Genomic DNA, 22,248 nt, shown 5'->3' on the forward strand with positions numbered 1-22,248 from the left:
TAAACGGTTAGATTATATTTCATGTAACCTACAAATAATTAACTTCATAACATTTGAAATTTAATAATATCTTATTAATATTAAGTAATATAATTTTGTAACGAATAAAAATTAATTATATAACCTTAAAAACTAATTACTACAATTAAATTTTTAATTAGTAGGTTATTGTCATAGTGTAACGAACCAAAATTTAAAATATAATTTATTCAATTTATTTATTATAATTTTGTAACCTACCAAATTTTTAATGTACCGTATAAATGTTAATCGAATACTAAATATATTAATAATTATTTGATTGTAACGTACAAATTTTTAATGTAACATATAAATTTTAATTGAAACAATAATTATATTAATAATTATTTGATTGTAACCAACTATTTATTTTATGTTCCTTCAAAAAAAAACTATCTATTTTATGTACAATTTAATTTTAAATAAAAAACGGTTTTCAATAATAATTGTAATTATTATTCCCTAAAAAAATTAATTATAATTATTAAGCTTGTATTAAAAATTAGGAGGAATTTTTGGAACAAATGCCAAGTAGGATTATGATGATGTGGCCATCTTTAGAGGAGAGGATTTTAGAATAGGCTATTTCTAAAAACTGTAAATTGTTAGTATAAAGATTTCAGCTCAAATGATAAAAGGTTGAAGAAATATTTGATGTAGGGTGCATAAATCTGCAATACCCTTGTTCTTAATATTTAGTGTGTGAGTTTTGCTGTTAGGTTAGTTGAAGAGTATAAAAAGTTAATATCAAAAACCATAAGCACTAGCGACTACAACCGTAACTTAAAACCATAATTCTAATAATACCAAAAAGACAGTTTAACTAGCTAGTGAACCTTAAATCTTTGTGTAGGATCAGTGAGGAACTTAAACACTTTCTAGGCTGGTAGAGGAATCCAAAGGGTGGCAACACCGGCGACAACCATGCCAGTTGGCTTGCCTTCACTAGTGTTTTTCTCAATGGAGATCTTGACGCCTCCAATACTATCTTGAATTAAATATGGAAAATGCAATTTACTTGACATGACTAAACATTGATAGAACATCTTAACCATTCGATGAGAAAGCTTCATCACACTCTTCCTCCCCTCAAGTGTTTGGATCACTAAAAAATAAATAACATATAATATTAATTAATATTTGTATGAGACAAAAAAGAAAAGTATATGAATATGAACTATTTAAGAAAAGATTTTGGACACTCTCAATCTACCATAATCGTTTGATCGTTAAAAATTTGTTCAACTTTAATTATACCTAAAAAACTACTATGCATCATAGAGTTGGACAAAAATACATAAAAAACTATATTTGAAGTCATACATATCATTTGTTGCAACCAAGGCTTAATCTCGAGCTCTTCTGAAAAATTCATCCTTAACTGAAACTCATTAACCACTTAAACTTTGATTAGTCGTAATTTGTTGACGGCATAATTTTTCTATACTAACAATGTATCGAAATTAAAGTCAATAAGAATAAAATCAGGGTTTATTTGGAGAGTAAAAGAGAAATTCTAACCTCCTCCGGATTCATGTTCAGGTATACTTTGAACATAGAAACTAATAGTTTTGGCTGACATCCTCTCAAGCTCCCTAATCCAACTATTTGCTCCATACAAGTTATAGGTGCCAATAAGATACCTATATAGGTAGTGTGTATGGTTCATATCATCAACTTTCACATGTTCAACCCAAGTAACCTAAATCATAAAACATGTAATTTTTTTTTGGTTACAAAGCTAAAAAAGGAAGAAAAAGAAGCAACAACAGAAAGAAAAAAAAACCTAAGCTCTAGGGAAAGCAGTTCCCATAGCGTCAATTCTGATTAAGGGGAGGAGGTCCGAAGGAGGAGCTGTAATTTAGTATTAATAATTCATGCAGTTGATAAATGCGATTTAGTCAAACAATTTGAACCGTCTAACCAAGATCAGACGACTTTAATTCACGAATGACTAAAAATCCGAATCTCTATTAAGAATTTATTTATGTGTCATGTTTCACAAATATGCAATTACTAACCTCGCAGACATTCTTAAACATTTCACGAATCATGCATCCGGAGGGATGTTTCCAAGAACGAGCAATAGGGGTAGTTTCTGGTCGAGAGGAATCATATGACACATTTGTTATCACCCATACCCCGACATCAACTTGTCTGCCAGAATGATGTTAAATTTGCGAGGTTGCACTAGAGGTGACAGAATGTGCATTTGTTCACATACCTGCTATAAGATCGACATTTAAAAAAAAAAAAAAAATCAAAAAAAGAGTTATAGCTAGCATATGCTTTTAACATAAAGCAAGGTTTGCACAAAAGTGAAAGGTAGTGCTTCATATTCAAACACTTTGATTGTTTCGGATTTTGATACAATTGTCGGAAACAACTTTGTCCTCTCCTGTAAAGTTGAGTTATATGTCAATAATATATCATACTCTAAATCATATACACACACACTCTTGCGTGTGTGTGTCAAAACTTTTTTTTTTTTTGAAAGGGTGTGTCAAATCATGTTTTTTTTTTTTGATAAAGCTAAACTGTCATTAAAAACCAGGGGTGAGTCAAATCATGTGCATTATATTTGTGAAATTTTATATAAATCTGAAATATAAATTTAAAAAAATCATAATATAAAGTGTTTAAAGCGTTAATCTTGAAGCATCTAAATAATATATTAAATTATTTTAAATTTGGTTAAAAATTTATAGTTAATGTTTTTTTTCTCGTAGACCCATCAGCTGAAAGTAATTCTATTTGAAGTACAGTCGGACACTAAACATGAATGTATTTTACAACAAAAATTCATACTTTACTATATTATAATAATTTAACCTCTTCTATTGGACTCAACACGAGATGGGCAGTACGATAATAATTTATCGTACCGGCAATGATGTATGGTACGGAGTGTTGGGTGGTTAAGAGCCAACACGAGAGTAAAGTAAGCGTAGCGGAGATGAGGATGTTGCGTTGGATGAGTGGTAAGACTAGACAGGATAGGATTAGGAATGACACCATTAGAGAGAGAGTGGGGGTAGCACCTATAGTAGAAAAGTTGGTAGAAAATAGGCTTAGATGGTTTGAACATGTAGAGAGAAGACCCGTAGATGCCGTTGTAAGAAGAGTAGATCAAATGGAGTAGAGTCAGGTTAAAAGAGGTAGAGGAAGACCTAAGAAAACCATTAGAGAAGCCATTAGAAAAGATTTAGAGGTCAATGAGTTGGATCCAAATATGGTTTTTGATAGAACATTAGGGCGTCATTTGATCCATGTAGCCGACCCCACTTAGTGGGATAAGACTTGGTTGTTGTTGTTGTTGTATTGGACTCAACCTTTATTGATTTATAAAAATGATTTATACGATATAAATATTAAATTCAACAATGAATTTTATAAAAATATTTATTTGCTTTCAACAAATAAAAGAGTCATAAGTGCATTCTTACCGAGTCCCTTAACATGTCAACCAATTTTTTGCCACTCATACTCTGGTTAAATATTTTGATTCTTCTCTAACCACATAAGCACCATTGAAGTATTTTTTTTTTCTTAGGAAAAGCTTATGACAAAGTGTTTGTCTCACTTCTCCTTCATTATAAGATTTTATCCACAAAGGTACATCCAAACGCACAAGCCTCACAAGTTCCTCCATTGCAGCAGCAGCAATTTGTGATATTTTAACCTTTTCCATATCATGATTTTGATATGACTTGAACTTCCACTAATTGCAAGGGTTAGTGAGATTTCAGCATCTGAAGGTTTTGAAAATGCATTCTCACCAACAAAAGTTTTGTCAATCTGAAAATGTGAAATTTGATTTACAAATAAATAATATTTAATTAAAAAATGACTAAACTACACTTTTTGCCCCCTAAGTTTTAAAATGTTGCGATTTTGGCCCCAATTAAAAAAATGGCAAAAGTGACCCCAGGTTTAAGGAAATATGCTCTTTTGACCCCCCTAACATAAGAAAAATATTATATTTTGACCCCTTATCTTCTCAAAAAGTTGCGATTATGTCCCCCGTTTTGAGACACGTGGCGTCTTCTCAGCAAATTTGGGACGAAAGGGGCCAAAATTGTCATTTTTTAATAGGGGCCAAAATCGCAACATTTTGAAACTTAGGGAGCGAAAAGTGCAGTTTAGCCTTAAAAAATTGATCTTGTGACCAACATTTTTATCCAATGTTTTAAAAACCAGCTGCATATTGACCGGTGAATCAGATGATAAATAACTAAATACATACATATGAACAAATTGAACTCACCATGGTTCAACCTTGATCCGATCCGATTCAACCAAACTGTAATACAACAAGGATCAATCTGATGATGACATTTTTATCCAATGTTTTAAAAACCAGCTGCATATTGACCGGTGAATCAGATGATAAATAACTAAATACATACATATGAACAAATTGAACTCACCATGGTTCAACCTTGATCCGATCCGATTCAACCAAACTGTAATACAACAAGGATCAATCTGATGATGACATTTTTATCCAATGTTTTAAAAACCAGCTGCATATTGACCGGTGAATCAGATGATAAATAACTAAATACATACATATGAACAAATTGAACTCACCATGGTTCAACCTTGATCCGATCCGATTCAACCAAACTGTAATACAACAAGGATCAATCTGATGATGAACCGATCCGTTCCTAGTTCAACCAAATTGAACTGAATGATCTAGTTCAGTTTTTAAAAGTATTTTTTTTTCTCTCTTGTTTATTCTTAATGTATCCCATATATAAAATAATTAGTAACAAGTATATGAAAATATGTGAAATAAATTTGGTGTGAATTAAGAGATTAGTGAAAAAAAATTGCCTTTAACTTTTTTTTTAAGAGGAAAATTACCTTTTACTTATACAAGTCCAACCTCCTTAGCTAGTTGAGGAAGTTATACCCCACACCCCTACATTTATACCTTCACCCCAACTTTTAACATAAAGTTCCAATTTTACCCTTTATATAAAATAAAACACAATCACTCTTTCACTTGTTCACCCCACCCTTTTTCTGGAAAACTCACAACAAGCGTTAACCCCCACCTTCTTCTAGAAAACGTTTGCACAATAAGCATTTCTGGAACCCTTTTTCGCCCGAAACATTCGATTTGATTTTTATTTTACAAGCATCAACCCAAATATTATTGTCAATAGTTTCTTCATATGGTTGTGTTTGTTCTCACAATTGTTTACCAGAATCTTTGATTGAGGTTTTATGGGTTACGGAATTGTTTAGCTCTATGGTTGTGTTGTATTCACGTCGTGTTTTGGGTCACCAGAATCAGAATCGTTCTCTGATAATACGGTGTACTATCGAATTCATAATTGTAGGTTTGAGAATTGTTTTCATAAATTAAAGAAGTTTTGGTAATTATTTTGTCTGCTATAGTCAACGTGTGAGAGAAGAGAAAGAACCTAATGAATAAGGTAACATCATGGATTGCTCTATCACTTTTTTTGTGATCACAATATTGGGAGTGCTCGTGTAAGCGTTCCACCAGACATGACTTGATGATTCCAAAACTGGAACATTATTATATATTTTATGATAATTTTTCGGAATGATGTGTGGAGTTTTTTGGTATACCTTTCGAAAAGCTAAAGATGAATGTTCTGGGAAAATTTTGGGTAGGTATTATAGGATGAATAAATCGGAAATACATACCCGGAAAAATAGCACGTTGGGGTGAACTTGAATGGAAAATGTTGAAATTGAGGATGAAAAATTATTTGTAAAAAGGTTAAACATCACAGAGGGTAAAATTGGAATTTTTAAAGATTTATAGGGGTGAAAGTACATGTGTTGGGGTAGGGTAAAATTTCCCTAGTTGATTTTGTTGGGCCTCGTCTGGATACCGGATCTTCTGCATGAATCTTCATTAAAAAAAAAAAACTTCTCTAATTAGTTTTTTGTTGTTGTTGAATAGTTGTATCTCTAACTACTTTTTTTTTTTTTGTGGTGGGTATCTCTAATTACTTGATTAGATGGTGCTGAGAGATGAGATATGTAACTAGATAATGCAACAACAAAGTATTCATAGAGAAATATAATTATCATTCATATCACTTTATTATAAGAGGATATGTGCGGTATCAACTTAGTGGTAAGAATTTGACCTTGTATTATTTAAAGAGGAGTTTAAATCCCCTTTTAAAACCATATTTTTGGAAAGGAAACAAAAGTGTTTTTCGCTATAATTCGTCCCCGTTCCGTTGGATAAATTTGATACATGGATCAGCACCGTATGTAGCACTCCGTTTTTTGCTAGGAATATTTATTTATTTATTGTTTGTTCATCATGCAAAGTGTTTATTCATCATGCAAGTGCTCAACATTTTGTGAAACGAAGAATTTTTATTTTTTTCCTTCTTTCTACAATAACAATTTTTTTAACAAGTTTGTCTTATATTTTTTTATAATATCTAACTGTTACTCCCTCCGTTCCTTTTTAAGTGTCGTTTTAGGGTGAATTTTTTGTTCCTATTTAACTGTCGTTTTGGTATTTTAATGGTACGATTTGTCAATTATATCCTTTGTCAATTACTCATATCTTTTTCTTTGTTTGGTTACTCTTATCTTTTTTAATAAAGTTTGTTTTTTTTAATAAAAAATTTGTTTCTTGTTATCTTCAGATTTAAACAAAATTTTGTCACGTATAATAATGATTTTATTAAAAGTTAAAATTCCATAAATAAAATGAATACTCATTGTTAAAAATTTCAAGTGCAAAGTAAAAGAACAATTTGAGAGAAAAACAAATAAAAACTCCATGAATGTTCAAAAAGAAGAAAGAGTGGAAGACTCATTGGAACTACTAATGGAAGGTGAAGAGGGAGAAGTAACAGACTCATTGTTACGATCTTAAAAAAAAAAACAAATGTTTGTTACGAGAAAAATATAACATATTAAATTTATTGGAAAGATAAAGTGTGTGCCAAAAAATAGAGATATATTGGTGGATTAAATTGAGGGTATAATAGGAAGAAAACGTGCAAAAATTCACTTTGCTATTTTCGTGGAAATTTTCTAAAACAGCACTTAAAAAGGAAGGGAGGGAGTATAAGTTTGTCAAATTAACAACAAGAAAAAACAGAATCCTCCTTCTTTTACTATAACCGTTTTTAAGCTGGTGGATCAGTTCTGAATTGGTGTTCATTTCATCTAAATATAACAACAATGGCAGAATCTTGCAAATCGGAAGAAGAAGTTGCAATTGAAGCAATCAATAATGCTTTGAAAGCTCTGAAGAAGCAGCGCTATTTGCTTGAAGAAGCTGTTCATGCTCTTGCTAGTCTCACAATTTCGACACCTATCGTTTCTCAGGTACCCTTTTAGCAACATTAGTTAGGGTTTTTATTTTTTCTCTTATTTATTTATCACAAATAAAAATCCAATTTTTATTGTTTCCTCTATTGTGGAAATATAAAAAAAAATAGGTCTACTATAGGTTAGTGCTTAATGGTTATGACTCTAAAAGTACCAACACCTCATATACACAATACACAACTAGAAAACATGGTTTTAGCGATGGAATTTTGTGAGGCGATATAATCCGTCGCAAATTGTGATGGATTTTGTGAGGTTCTTAATAATTATACCATTAGTGACGGATTTTGTGACGGTTAAGTCCGTCGCTAAATTTCTATCACAAATTCCGTCAGTAATTGAACTCATCAGATTTTGTGAGGGGATTAGCGATGGTATAAGTCCATCTCTAAATATTTCGAAGTTATGTACCAACACCTCATATCGAAGTTATGTTGTCGCTCACCGACAATTGTTATTTTCTAAAATTATTATTGGTGTCAACGTGGAAGCGTTCATGCTTTATAGATTACTAGCGTTCACATCGTCGTGTCTGCTTTTTTAACTTCCCTAATGCGAGTGATATTATAAGAAAAATTTTAATGAAAGTTTGATTTTCATTAAAATTATACTTATAAATGTTTGTTAAACTATGTGTGTGTGTTTTTTTTTTTTTGACAAATTATTTTTTAATAACATCAACAATATAGTATTCTTGGTTCAAAAAAATTATACAGTATTCTTGAAGGCAAATAATTTGTTTAAGGATACAACTAGAATAATGAAAAATTCAGCCAAAGAAATTATGTATTCTCTTTATATATTGTTACTTGATATCGGCATTAATTTGGTTGCTTGGATAGTTGTTTTTGTCGTTGAGTTAAATATTTTATTTATGTTATTGAAGGGTTTTGAGCTGAAAGAGAATTTGGAAATGGAACTTCAGCAATGCTATAAAGCTCAATCTTTGTTGTATGAGCAATTAGTTAAGGAACTATATGAGTCCAGAGTTTCAAAAGCTTTGCTTCAAGAGAAAGAAAATGCAATTGCTGACATGCAAAAGGAGTTGACAGAATTAAGGTTGCTTGATGTTTCTTTTGTGTTGGAACAATCACTAATACTATTTATTTACTTTGTGATAAACGATTGTGACTTTAAATTAATGTTGCAATTTGCAGGGAACAAAAGATTAAAGAAGTAGAATTAGTTGTGAGAGAGAATTCAGAACTAAAAGCACAACTGGAGCAGATGACTACTAAAGCCAATGAAGCTGAAGCTGGAATTAAGTTGGTGATTAACAGCTTCGTGTTAGAAAAAATGAAGGACGCTGACCGCATAAATGAGGTATAATACATTCTCCGTGTAAATTTGCAATGATCAGAGCTATTAGTCTTGTCAAAATAGTTGTTTGCCTGATGTAATAATCAGCTTATGTACCTTAATTTTTTCATAATGTTCCATGTTTAACTTATGCATGACACCTATAAACTTGTAATAGTTTGTGCATAAGTTAGTAATTAAATGTTATCTCATTTGAGAAGCTACAAGCTTGAAGCTTAGTTTGCCTTCCTCTTCACACGACCACCTTCCTCTCCATGACGAGTTATAAAAACTTTAAACCAAAGGCTCTTCTTCTCCACATGCATCCTCCAACACTAATTTCCTAACAGAGTCTTGTTAAACTCCATGATCCTCGAAACCTCTAGAGTCTAGTCTAGACCCCTTTTTCCTTGTCTAAACAAACAGAATCCCAATTAATCTATATCAGAGTACATCTAGCAAGTAGCTTGTAAAGAGAACTAAGCTTGTATTAGATAGGTCATAACTAACTCTTAGAGTTAAGTATGAAAGTTGTAGCCAGCTATTAGGCTCATTGGCATGTGTCAATCACCTTCCAAAAGGAACCTGCAGTAGCATATCACTACTGGCTTCTATAAATGCAGTGGAATGTAACAGAATTGTAATAGATTAGAAAACCCATGAAATTTAGTTTTACACTTTCTCTCACTTTCTAGTAGGATTGTGGAGCGTAAACACAGACACACTGTGGCGCTTGGTTTAACTCTACTTAGTCAAGCTTCTCTCCCACTTACCGACTGAGATTATGCTTTTCTCACAGCTGTTTATCTGATCAATACATTACCTACATCATCTCTGCACTTTCAAATACCTTACACTGTTTTATTCAAACAAAATCCTGACTACAAATTTCTAAAAGTATTTGGATGTGCCTGTTTCCCATTGTTGCGACCTTATCAAGCACATAAAATTGATTTTAGATCTCAATAGTGTCTCTTTTTAGGCTATTCCCCTTCACCTAAAAGGTACATGTGTTTAGCTCCTTCTAGCAGACTCTATATATCCAAGGATGTCTTATTCAATGAGGACAAATTCCCATATCTCACCCTTTTTTTTAAACAGTTTACTGCACATTCACCCTCAACTATCATTAGCCTACCACCTCTTCCCAGCTTTTATGTCCTCACCATTATCACCATCAGTTGTTCCTTCTAGTTGTGTTATATCACTACTTTCTCCCACTATGGTACCTTCAACGTCAAATCTTCCTTCTCCTACAAATTTACCTACTTTACCTCTGTCTGCATTTTCTTTTTCTTCTGCCAGCCTAGATAGTACTGGCTCATCCTCTTCAATATTGATTCATCCCCTTATATTCCTATCAATGCCAAACTTTTGCATCACAAACTCACCAATGATCATCTTATGAGGACTAGAGCCAAGTCTGGCTTTGTGCAGCCTAGACTGAATCCCACTTTGTTACTTACCCCCTATGAACCTAAAACTGCTAAACAAGCACTCTTTGACCCCCAATGGCATGCTGCTACGCAAGAAGAGTTTGATGCATTGCAAAGAAACAACACTTGGGATTTGGTCTCTCTCCCAGCTAATAGCACTGCTATAGGATGCAAATGGGTATTCAGAGTCAAATAAAATGTTGATGGCTCTGTCAATAGGCTCAAAGCACGTTTAGTGGCTAAAGGGTTTCAAGAACTGCATGGTTTTGATTTTAATGAGACATTCTCCCATGTTATCAAACCTCTCACCATCAGACTTATCCTCTCTCTTGATATTTCCTACATCTGAACTATTCAGCAACTTGATGTAAATAATGCCTTCTTAAATGGCAATTTGGATGAGGAAGTGTATATGCAACAACCCCAATGCTTTGAATCTTCAAACCCTTCACTTGTTTGTAAACCCAACAAGGCTCTATATGGCCTCAAGCAAGCTCTTAGACAATGGTTTGAAAGAATCAAAACCACCTTATTGACTTTGGGTTTTAAGGATAGCAAATGCGACCACTCCCTCTTCAGATATACTCTTAACAAACAGATAGTTTACCTTTAAGTGGATGTTGATGATATTATTAAACTGGGAGCTATACTTATTTTGATCTAAGCGTAGTCTCTAAGCTCAATGCTACCTTCTCACTTAAGCACCTTGGTTATCTTCACTATTTTCTTGGTGTTGAAGTTAAAAAGTAGTCTAATGGTACACTTTTTCTCACTCATGGCAAGTATCTCCGGGATTTATTGCCCAAAATTAATATGTTGGAATCAAACTCCATCTCTACACCTATGCAGTTAGGGCTTAAACTCTTAGAGTTGGATCTTATGCCTTCCCTGATCCCTCTTTATGCAGGTCTGTTATAGGTGCTTTGCAGTATGCCACCATCACTTGACCTAAAATTTCCATTGCAGTAAATAAAGTCTGTCAATTTATGTTTAATAGTTTGGACTCTCATTGGGTAGCAGTCTAACGTATCCTACATTATCATAAAGAAACCATGCATCTTGGCCTGTGTTTTCATCCTGCTAATATTCACAGGCCTCTATCTCTTACAACTTTTTGAGATGTTGACTAGGCAGCTGACCCATATGATAGGCACTCAACTTCTCCATCTATTTTGGCCTCAACCTCATTTCTTGGTGGTCACGCAAGCAGCCAGTGGTTGCAGATCAAGTACTGAGGCAGAGTGTTGTAGCTTAGCTTATGTCACTACAGAACTACTTTGGTTGCAGACATTACTAACTGAACTCAGTGTACCATTTACTGCAACTACTGCATTTTATGACAACCAGAGTGTTGTTCTCGTAGTACACAATCCTATTCTTCATGCTCGCACAAAAAATATGGAGATTGATCTATTTTTTGTAAGAGAAAAAGTGTTAGCTAAGAAACTTATTGTGAAGCACATTACATTCCCGGTGATGACCAATGGGCAGATATTCTTACCAAGTCGGTTTCCAGTGCCAAGTTTCTTTCCTTACCACCCAAGCTCAATGTGGAGGCAGCTCCTATCGGTCAACAACGCACATGAGCTTGCGGGGGAGTATATCAGAGTATATCTAGCAAGTAGCTTGTAAAGAGAACTAAGCTTGTATTATATAGGACAAAACTAACTCTGATAGTTGTAGCCAGCTTTTAGGCTCATTGGCATGTGCCAGTCACCTTCCAAAAGGAACCTGTAGTAGCATGCCACCACTGGCTTCTATAAATGCAGTGGAATACAACATAATTGTAATAGAATAGAAAATCAATGAAATTCAGTTTTACACTTTCTCTTAAATTCTAACAATCAATGTGTCCTAATTAATCCATGAAATTTTCCTAACATCCGTGCAACCTCTTAGAAAAAAAACATTTAAAAATAGATTTAATGAAGATTTTACATTAGGGATATTTTAAGAAGGAAAGAAAGTAGACTGGTAACAAGGACATGGCATAATTAAAACCAAGCTACCACCCAAAGACAATTTTTTTCAAATAAATCATTAGCAATGGAAATTTTTCGTATTAGCATTGCCTTCCTAAAGCCATTTGATACTAGATTTCTGCCACTACATACTATTATTAATATTTGACTAAGAAAACAAATTTGATGAAAGAGAATGTAACTCCCCTGCCTCCTCTTCCAATAAATCATCCTCTTCCCCCCTTTCATATCCAAAGATTGAATGCGATCTTTCACCTTTTTTTCCATCCACATTATGAGCAAGAGTTAAATTAAGGCCAAGTTTTTAGAATGCCTTTAACTAATTTGAACATCTCTTTTAGCACATAAATAAAATTCTATTTATCAACAAGGAATTCATTATAATAAGGGAAATCAATACAACATTTAAACAAATGTTGCACTTTCAGCCCCCAATTATACTCATCAACAGTCAACAACGCAATACAATGATCAAAAAATACTTGTACCAGTGTGAACTGAATATAATGTGGCCACTCAAGGCACAAATCTTCTGACAAAAACAATGTATGAAGACGACTCCTGGTTTACCCATCACCATGATACCAAGTGAAACTTCGACCACACAACGGAAGATCAACCGGTGTTTGTATTGTATGATATTGTATGGGATCTTTCACAATTTTGAGGGAATGATTTTTAATTATTGTGCAATTTGTGTATCATTACCACTAAAGGACTGTTTTTTTCAGTTATAAAATCTATTTTTGGGAATATGAAAATGGGAATGCACTTTCCCATGTTTGGTAGAAGGTAAAAGAAAAATATACCAAGGAACAAGTTATACCTGGAAAATTTTTAACCCATGATCTTCCCATTTTTATTGCCATGAAAGAGGGGATGGAATATTTTATTTCTGGGAATGACATTTGTCTTGCTACGTGAAAACCCCAATATGTCCACTACCACCATGTTTTTTCAACAGCCAGTTACTTTCTCTATTTGCTGAACGTGTTAAATTTTCCACTACTTTATCCCCAGGTAAGTTATTCCTGAGATTAATTTATGAATCCTTGAAATAAACTTCCCCTTAGGTTTAAATATTTGCATTGTTGGAATCATGTCAACAAGATGTTACTTGATATTGCTATTAATTTGGTTGCTTGGATAGTTGTTTTTGTCGTTGAATCAAATATTGTATTTATGTTATTGAAGGGTTTTGAGTGGAAAGAGAAAGCGGAGAATTTGGAAGTGGAACTTCAGCAATGCTATAAAGCTCAATCTCAGTTGTCTGAGCAATTTGCTATGAAACTTCAGCAATGCTATAAAGCTCAATCTCAGTTCTCTGACCACTTAGTTAATGAACTATCTGAGTCCAGAGTTTCGAAAGCTTTGCTTCCAGAGAAAGAAAATGCAATTGCTGATATGCAGAAGGAGTTGACAAAATTGAGGTTGCTTGATGTTTCTTCTATGTTGGAACAGTCACTAATATTTACTTAAGTTTGTGATAAAAAAAATTGTTGCTTTAAATTAGTGTTACACATTGCAGGGAACAAGATATTAAAGAAGTAGAGTTAGTTGTGAGAGAGAATTCAGAACTAAAAGCACAACTGGAGCAGATGACTACTAAAGCCAATGAAGCTGAAGTTGCAAATAAGTTGTTGAATAAGTTAGTAATTAAATGTTACATATTTATCTTATTTGAGAAGATCCTACAGGCTTAAAGCTTAGTTTTCTATTCAAAACTCATAATGCATTATATATTTGAATCACTGTGGTAGTTAAATTAGTAGTTTATATTTCTTAAATTAGTTGCATATAATTTTAAATATCAACTTATGTTGCCTATTTCACTAATAATACATTTCCTATTTATTTAGGCAAATGCACTGTATGCAGACATGGTTGAAATCAGAAGCTAAGGAAAGAAAATGATTGTGGGATAGTTATTGAACGATCAAGACTCTCAAATTCTTTGGAAAGGAACTGCCTTGCAAGAGTAGACTATCTCTTTTCTTAGTTTGTGTGATTTTTTAATTTGTTGCAACTATATGAGTTTGGAGTCCACCTCTCTAGTGAGGCTGCCGTTGTTTAACACGCCGAAAAAGCGGGCCTTGGCGCGGTGGTGTGGGCTGACCTGCGGTCTCATTAAAATTTATTTCTTTATTTTTATTGTTCTAGTAGTCTATAACAAGCGACTAAATTTTAGTAATTCATAATTAAATATCAATGTGTTTCTTTGATATAAATTCTAAAGTAATTTAGTACGAAAGAACGTCAACTATAATTGATTTATTTAAAAAAAATATTGATGACATGAAATACCTTTCATAATTGCAAAATTGTTTCTTTTTAGATGTTCTTTTGGAAGAGACTCAATTATCAATATATTTGAAGGAGACTTATTTGTATTGGGTGGAATATGTGATTTTGCTTACTATACAATATATTTTTTTGTCATTCCCTAAAAAAAAGTATATATATTTTTTTGTCACAATAACAATAAAAGAATTTTCATTATAATTAGAATAAAATGATTTTGTTGTGTTTGTCATAAACTGAATTTTGTTGGTGGATTTTTTTTTTTAGAGACTTGTTGGTGAATTATTGAGATTTGTTTATTATCGTTGAATATACAATGGTTGATTTGCCGTTGGATTTTTTTATAATAGTACCATATTATTTAAGTAACAATTATAAAAAAAAAATAAAAAATTGATTTTGATTATTTTTTGTTAGACTGCCAACCCTCCATTTCGGTCAACCCCTCTTGGAGCAGCATGTGTGTTTGAATCCACACCATCAAGTTGGCGCGCCCCGCCCCGTATGATTTTTGGAAGGCTAATAGTGGGTTGGGTCTAAATGAGACGTGAAAGCATATGCATTACCATCCTTTTAGATACTTAATCGTTGTTTCATTGGACGACGGTTAACTAGAGGTTGGAAATCTAAAAGGTAATTAGGATAGACATCCTCTCATACTCTTTTTCTCTTAAACAATCTCATGGATTGTTCACATGTACTGCGCTTGTTGCAGATTTTACGTGCTTATATCTCCAAAAGCAAATTTTTATGTAGTGATATGAGAAATTTGATGTGATAAAATTCGAAAAATGGTGAATATTTGTTTCTGATTAGAACAATTGCTCCACTTTTTGTAAAACAAGAAAAATTGCTTATTTTTCTACTATAACTGTTATTTTTTAAGTTTATCGTCAATTTTGTTTTAATAATATCCAACAGCTCAACTGGAGCTGTTAAAGTTGGCTAGCCCGTATGGACCAGCCCGCCAAGACCGGCTAATTGTAGGGTTTGGGACTTAAATACTTAGTTTAAGTTTTGTAGGGCTTTTTGGCCCAACCTTAAAAAGTTTGATACCCATTTGGGCTAGCACGTACCGTCCCTAAAAAATCCTAACAATTTTATACATTATTTTTAATGATTCCTTACTTGGTTAATTATTAAATTAAAAAATAAAAGTAAAAAATCCAATGAATCAACACACATACAAAAGTAATAAAAAAAATTGTATTTACTCGTATCGTTATTTATAGTTTTAAAGTTCGAACATAAAAATGTCTATAACCATAAGATATGTAATTTATCTAAAATTGGTTTCTTCGTCGTTTTAGTTTACGAAAATGTTTACAATCTTTTTTTGCTAGGCAGTATTTAAATTTATAAGAAATTTCGTTGGAGTATTAAAGAGTAATTTTTTTATAAAAAAGAATATATTTTTTTAATAAATGCCGGTTCATTTATGGCCAACTTTGACTTTTGATATTGGGGTGGTTAGACATCTCAACTACCTATCAAGGTTCCTTATTTGATCATTTTCTTCAGTTTGGTGGTCTTGAGAGTTTTTCCAACAAGTCTCGTTTGACATTTAATACCATTTGGATTTCAGTTCTTTTTACTATTTGGAAGGATCGCAATAGGAGAGATTTCCATAATAAAATGGAACAACTTCTCTCTTTATTGGAAAAAGAGAAACTCCAAGCTTATTGGTGGCTCATATCGTATTATGTTCTTTTTTATTTCAAGTATTCAGTTTGGGGGTTAAATCCTTCGTTATGTTTTCAGGTTGTAACGTAATTTTGTTTTTCTTGGCTACATTGTGGTAGCTTGTGTTTTCCTCTTGTAATATTTTGTAACACCCATACTAGACGTATCTAGAAAGTCTAGCAAGTGCGTTAATTTAGTACTGGATACATTAAAAATTTACAACAAATAATACTTCGAATGAATACATTATACAACTAACTGTGTTCGTACCTAAAATACAACTCAACTTGTCCAAAACATAAAAGGTGCATCCTTGAACGTCCATATCATTCTCCAGCGGTACGAACGAACACTTGTTGATACATCCATTCGGCAACTAGCTTTACGTCCGACCTATTTATCTGAAACAAAATAAGGATTGGGATGAGACATAATGTCTCAGTGAGTTCCACCTAATCCTAGGCTATAGGCAACCACGGGGGAAAACCTACGGTCACCACGTGTCTATTATACAACCTGACGGTTGATTATACGTGTGTGGGGACTTGCATGCTTAGACGGTGGTGTATACTAGGGCCGTCATAATTCATCTTACTTGTTATAGGCTTACTATCATTCATGTCATGGCGGTCAAGGGAACCTAAGACCACTATGCGAAGATACGGTAAACGCATCGAGGTCTTCATGTAACATATTCATGACACAATCCTAAGCCGGACGATTAGGGAAACCTAAGAACGTCATCGGCATCATATTCTTTAATTGTCCTAATCATAACTTGTACTTAACATAAACATACATAATCATAAACATATCATACATAATCGCGTCTAAGTTCATTATTCATTATGTTAGCGTTGAACAAACATTATTATCTTGGTTCATTTTACGGATAGTCCCGGGTGGAGTAACCCCGAGAACAATCCCATACATGACCGATGTACGTACATCGGACTCCCTCGGTGTCGTGCGGGTCCCTTGCGGCTTGAACCGTTCCCCTTAGGTCGAGAACCTCCTGTATCCCCCTAGCGTGGATAACAAGAGACACGAGCACCTACGTCTTGTTAATTTCAGTGACATGCGGGTCCCGTACGGCTTGAATCGTTCCCCTTAGATCGAGAACCTCTTGTATCCCCCTGATGTGGATAACAAGAGACATGCCACCTACTTATACTTGTCATGGTCTTGTCGTATACATAAGTTAAACATGTACATACTTGATTGTTTACCTCGGAACCTTAATCGAACCGATTAGTGGTAAACTCTTACTTGTTCTAGCTTATACATTCTTATTCTTAGTGGAGAGATTAACCAATCAATCCATGGCTTAATGTGCTAACTAATCATATATGATCATATGTGAAGAAATTACACTTCGCGTCTTAACATCCTAGGGATTCTTGCTTAACTTGCTAGTTCTCGACTACTATGTCGAGGCTCTAGTTCTTTCCTTTCCTTAAAGGTTATCTTGCTACCCGAATGAAACATCATACTCTTGCTTACCATGATTTACCATACTTGTCAAATACTTGTTTCATTCATATGGAAGTCTCCTTCTAAAACTTTAACAATTGGGATCTAGGTTTGAGGGGTTTATTTCTCTTAAAAATGAATGCACAAGAAAAACCGCTCGCGAAACGCCAAAACGACCTGAGGCGAACAAAACAATGGATTTCCCCACTTTGTTGCTCGCCTAGGCGAGTAAAATTACTGGGGAGGCGAGCTCTTACTCGCCATGGCGAGTTGGGGGCGAGCAGGACCCCCTGTTCGACCTTCTAGCTCGCCTTGCGAGCAGTTTACTCGCCGTGGCGAGCTGTGACAGTCCAGCAACTTCAAAATTGATATTTTTGACTTAAAAACCTCAAACCAAGCATCTCCAAGTGCTATATGACCCTTAGGATCATTAGAAACCTGTAAAAACAGTCCTGGAACAAGTATGCACAAGTATAGCAAGCATGATAAGAAAAGGGGCAACTAAACATATACTTAAAACCCTAGAAATTATCATATGATTCATATTAATCAACAAGGCTTAAACATAATCCCAAAGGGAGGGAAACTAACTAAGGAACTCACCTAAACAAAGTTAACATAGCAGCCCCAAGTCCTAAGCTCAGGCATGCCAAAACCCTAGCTCTAGGTCTCTTGCTTCCCTTTTGCCCAAACCACACAAACTTGTTGCTCTTTCTTGCAACCTAAGCTTCTTGATCCATAACCAAGCTTCCATGCTCAAGCCACCAAAACTTTAGTTCCTTAATCAAGAACCAAACCCTAATTTAATGGAGGTAAGAAGAAGTTGAGAAATCAAACAAAAACTAAGCTTCCTTAAGATTATGAGACCATAAAGAAACATAGTCTAGAAGCTTACCAAGAGAAGATGAAATTTTAAGAAGGATTGGTGGAGGAGAAGAGAGATGGGGCGTGAGCTTCCTAGAGAGAGGGAGGAGAAAACTTTGCCAACCAATCTAGAGAGAGAAAGGACAAGGAATAATGAAAATATCTTGGCCCAAAACATATAAATATTCATTTCCATGAAATTACCATTTTACCCCTTCCTTAAGCGTACTATATCCGACTCTGATATTTATTACGTAACGAGCTGACATCACATAATAAATATTTTCCATTATACTTATTGAGCATAAACTTTAATCCTCAGACACGATCGACTGGTAATATTCCGATACTGACAGGCGGGATATTACATTCTACCCCCCTTAAAAAAATTTCGTCCTCGAAATTTAGAGATCACTTAACATGTAACGAGTTCCAATAGAACATCTTGAAATAATTCTTGCAGAGTCGGAATCATCCTTTTTATAATCTTAGCTTAACTTAAAACATCATGGTCATAACTTATCTTTACGGCATACTGGACTATATCTCGAATCCATATCTTATCTACTTGGCATAAAACATTTACATAAATAACTTATCATTAACTGAAACACTCAGGATTTGCCTTTTTAACTGGAGTCTTACTAGAATCCAGGTTTGCCCTGCAGTGCTCAATTGCATCATAAACATCTTATTGTGTAAACACTTAGTTCATACATACTTTTCCTTATGTAACTTGAGGCACTTATCTCTTACCTACATTACTTACTAGACGATTCTACGAATCCTCTTTCATAGTGTTGTGAAAGTGACTCAAAATTGGAGTTTGGAGGCCAAAATTGATGTTTGCTGAAAGTACAAATCGGTGGCCGATTTGGAAAATCGGTGGCCGACTTTGGCTGCCTTTTGGGAGGTTTTTTGTTCGGGAAAAATCGGTGGCCGATTTGGAAAATCGGTGGCCGATTTCGCGTGCTGTTATTTTTCAGAAACGTATTTTTGGGCCAGATTTGTTACAATTTTATGGGAGTTTCTTTTACTATAAATATAGGCCTTGTATCAGACTATTTTGAGAGAGATAGAGGGGGCTGAAACAAGGGTTTAGAAATCAAACTAGGGTTTGTATAGAGTTTGTCTCTTGGTAACAAACTAGGGTTTGAAGGTTGATTCACCTTGGGAAACACTATTAGGATTGAGTCTCTTGGTTACGGGAAGAGGCTGGGATTTGGGTAGAATTAGGCGGGAGACTTATTCTTGTAACCCATTGAAATCTCTTTTGTAACGTTACTCATCATATAGTGGAACGGAGGGCTGCTCTCTCCCCCAGACTAGGTCAATTTGGACCGAACTGGGTCAACAAATTCTTTGTGTTCTCTCTTCCTTTTCTTTCGCTGTTGTTTTCTACTTTTGGCTTGTGATTATAATTGTTCCATACACTTTGATATTGGTTGCTTAATTATCCCTTGCTCCACACATCAAGTTGTTATTGGTGTGAGTTTTTCATCGAATCCGCAACAATTGGCGCCCACCGTGGGGCAAAGGTCAAAGGATAATCAAGTACCATGGGTTCGAAGTGGGATATTGAGAAGTTTACCGGAGATAACGATTTTGGGTTATGGAAGGTAAAGATGGAAGCGGTGTTGATACAGCAAAAGTGTGAGAAAGCTTTGAAGGGTGAAGGTTCGTTACCGGTCACCATGACACGAGCGGAGAAGACCGAGATGGTGGACAAGGCCAGGAGTGCCATTGTCTTGTGCCTCGGAGATAAAGTTTTAAGAGAAGTAGCAAAGGAAGCAACCGCGGCATCGATGTGGTCAAAGTTCGAATATTTGTATATGACAAAGTCTTTGGCTCGTCGGCAATTCCTAAAGCAACAACTTTACTTATTCAGGATGGTAAAGTTAAAGGCCGTCATGGAGCTACTTGTGGAGTTCAACAAAATCATTGGTGATTTGGAGAACATTAAGGTGTGTCTTGAGGATGCGGGTGCTCTGATGGTGTGGTGTTGTTTGGAGGATGAAGGTGATGTTGGTCACCTTGGTATTGATGCTTAGTGGAGCGGTGATCGTCTGGAGAGACGTTAAACACTCAACATCAGCCTGGAGAGGCGGTGGTAAGAATACTCATGATCTACCGGTTGAGGTGGAGGTTCAAGGAAGACATAGTGGGATGTACTCATTTGCTAGTTGAGAGGTTGGAAGCTCAGCTTTAGGTGGAGTTGAACACACCGGGAGTGGTACGACTATGGAGGACCTTGGGTGCTATGCTCTAGTGGTGAGCAAGGGATTTCTTCATGAAGACGGAAGGCATTCCGGAGGTTGAAGAATGTATAGCAGGACTTGTGGAATTACCCTAAAAGTCCAAGGGTGATTGGATGCAAGGTGATCTTCAAGGAAGCGGGAGATGTCTCGTATTGAAGAGGTATGGTGAATGCTTGTGGAACTACCTAAAACTCCTAGTGTAGTTGGACTGCAAGGACCTTTCGAGAAGACGGAAGACATTCCAAGGGCTGAAAGGGTTGAGGTGTATACTTGTGGATTACTCTAAAAGCCAAGGGTGATTGGTAACAAGTAGATCTTCAAGGAAGCGGGAAATGTCTCGTATTGAAGAGGTATGGTGTAGTCTTGTAGAACTACCTGAAATTCCTAGTGTAGTTTGGATACAAGGATCTTCGAGAAGGCGGAAGACATTCCGATGGCTGAAGAGGTTAAGGTGTGTACTTGTGGAACTACCTAAAATTCCTTGAGTAGTTTGGACACAAGGATCTTCAAAGGGGCGGAAGGCATTCCGATGATTGAAGAGATTAAGGTGTAAACTTGTGGAGCTACTTGGTGTAGTGGGAAGCAAGGGAAAGAGCAGCAAGGTGTTGATGTTAAATGGGCATCATCACTAATTTGGAGTCAAGGTGGAGATTGTTGTGAAAGTGACTCAAAATTGGAGTTTGGAGGCCAAAATTGATGTTTGCTGAAAGTACAAATCGGTGGCCGATTTGGAAAATCGGTGGCCGACTTTGGCTGCCTTTTGGGAGGTTTTTTGTTCGGGAAAAATCGGTGGCCGATTTGGAAAATCGGTGGCCGATTTCGCGTGCTGTTATTTTTCAGAAACGTATTTTTGGGCCAGATTTGTTACAATTTTATGGGAGTTTCTTTTACTATAAATATAGGCCTTGTATCAGACTATTTTGAGAGAGATAGAGGGGGCTGAAACAAGGGTTTAGAAATCAAACTAGGGTTTGTATAGAGTTTGTCTCTTGGTAACAAACTAGGGTTTGAAGGTTGATTCACCTTGGGAAACACTATTAGGATTGAGTCTCTTGGTTACGGGAAGAGGCTGGGATTTGGGTAGAATTAGGCGGGAGACTTATTCTTGTAACCCATTGAAATCTCTTTTGTAACGTTACTCATCATATAGTGGAACGGAGGGCTGCTCTCTCCCCCAGACTAGGTCAATTTGGACCGAACTGGGTCAACAAATTCTTTGTGTTCTCTCTTCCTTTTCTTTCGCTGTTGTTTTCTACTTTTGGCTTGTGATTATAATTGTTCCATACACTTTGATATTGGTTGCTTAATTATCCCTTGCTCCACACATCAAGTTGTTATTGGTGTGAGTTTTTCATCGAATCCGCAACACATAGCCTTAAGAAAAATCTCCCGATCTTATTATGATTTCATGCACTAGGAACCATCGGTAACTCATATATCTTGACATGGAGAAGCAAAATTTAAATTTTTACCATTAAACTTGTCGTCTATAAACCAATCTTTGGTTCACATACTCTTAAATTTTTCGACTTAATATGCTTGCACTTGAGCATTCTTATCATAAACTTGTATGCCTCATAA

General features: G+C 35.0%; 1 protein-coding gene and 1 long non-coding RNA gene across 2 annotated transcripts; both read left to right on the forward strand.

Moving 5' to 3' along the window:
- The first annotated feature begins 7,179 nt into the window (after window positions 1-7,179).
- Window positions 7,180-14,389, forward strand: LOC146913540 (autophagy-related protein 16-like). Its single transcript, XM_085716725.1, has 6 exons — window positions 7,180-7,368; window positions 8,258-8,430; window positions 8,529-8,694; window positions 13,283-13,518; window positions 13,617-13,736; window positions 13,948-14,389. Exons 1-6 carry the CDS (start codon window positions 7,222-7,224, stop codon window positions 14,000-14,002), a joined length of 897 nt encoding a protein of 298 aa, XP_085572851.1. The 5' UTR covers window positions 7,180-7,221; the 3' UTR covers window positions 14,003-14,389.
- Window positions 14,390-19,229: 4,840 nt separating this feature from the next.
- LOC146913541 (uncharacterized) lies at window positions 19,230-21,879 on the forward strand. Its single transcript, XR_015013632.1, has 2 exons — window positions 19,230-20,827; window positions 21,018-21,879. It is a non-coding gene; the product is annotated as an uncharacterized LOC146913541 (long non-coding RNA).
- The last annotated feature ends 369 nt before the right edge of the window (window positions 21,880-22,248 follow it).

Source organism: Medicago sativa, chromosome 6 (assembly GCF_051527215.1).
Source record: "Medicago sativa cultivar Bolivia chromosome 6, Bolivia_mono, whole genome shotgun sequence".
Taxonomy (NCBI): domain Eukaryota; kingdom Viridiplantae; phylum Streptophyta; class Magnoliopsida; order Fabales; family Fabaceae; genus Medicago; species Medicago sativa.

Excerpts from the sequence above, each read along its gene's own strand:
- LOC146913540 (XM_085716725.1), top strand. The coding sequence starts at position 7,222 with ATGGCAGAATCTTGCAAATCGGAAGAAGAAGTTGCAATTGAAGCAATC. Across the intron at positions 8,695-13,282 it reads ACGCTGACCGCATAAATGAG|GGTTTTGAGTGGAAAGAGAA; the intron begins GTATAATACATT and ends ATGTTATTGAAG. Across the intron at positions 13,737-13,947 it reads GCAAATAAGTTGTTGAATAA|GCAAATGCACTGTATGCAGA; the intron begins GTTAGTAATTAA and ends CTATTTATTTAG.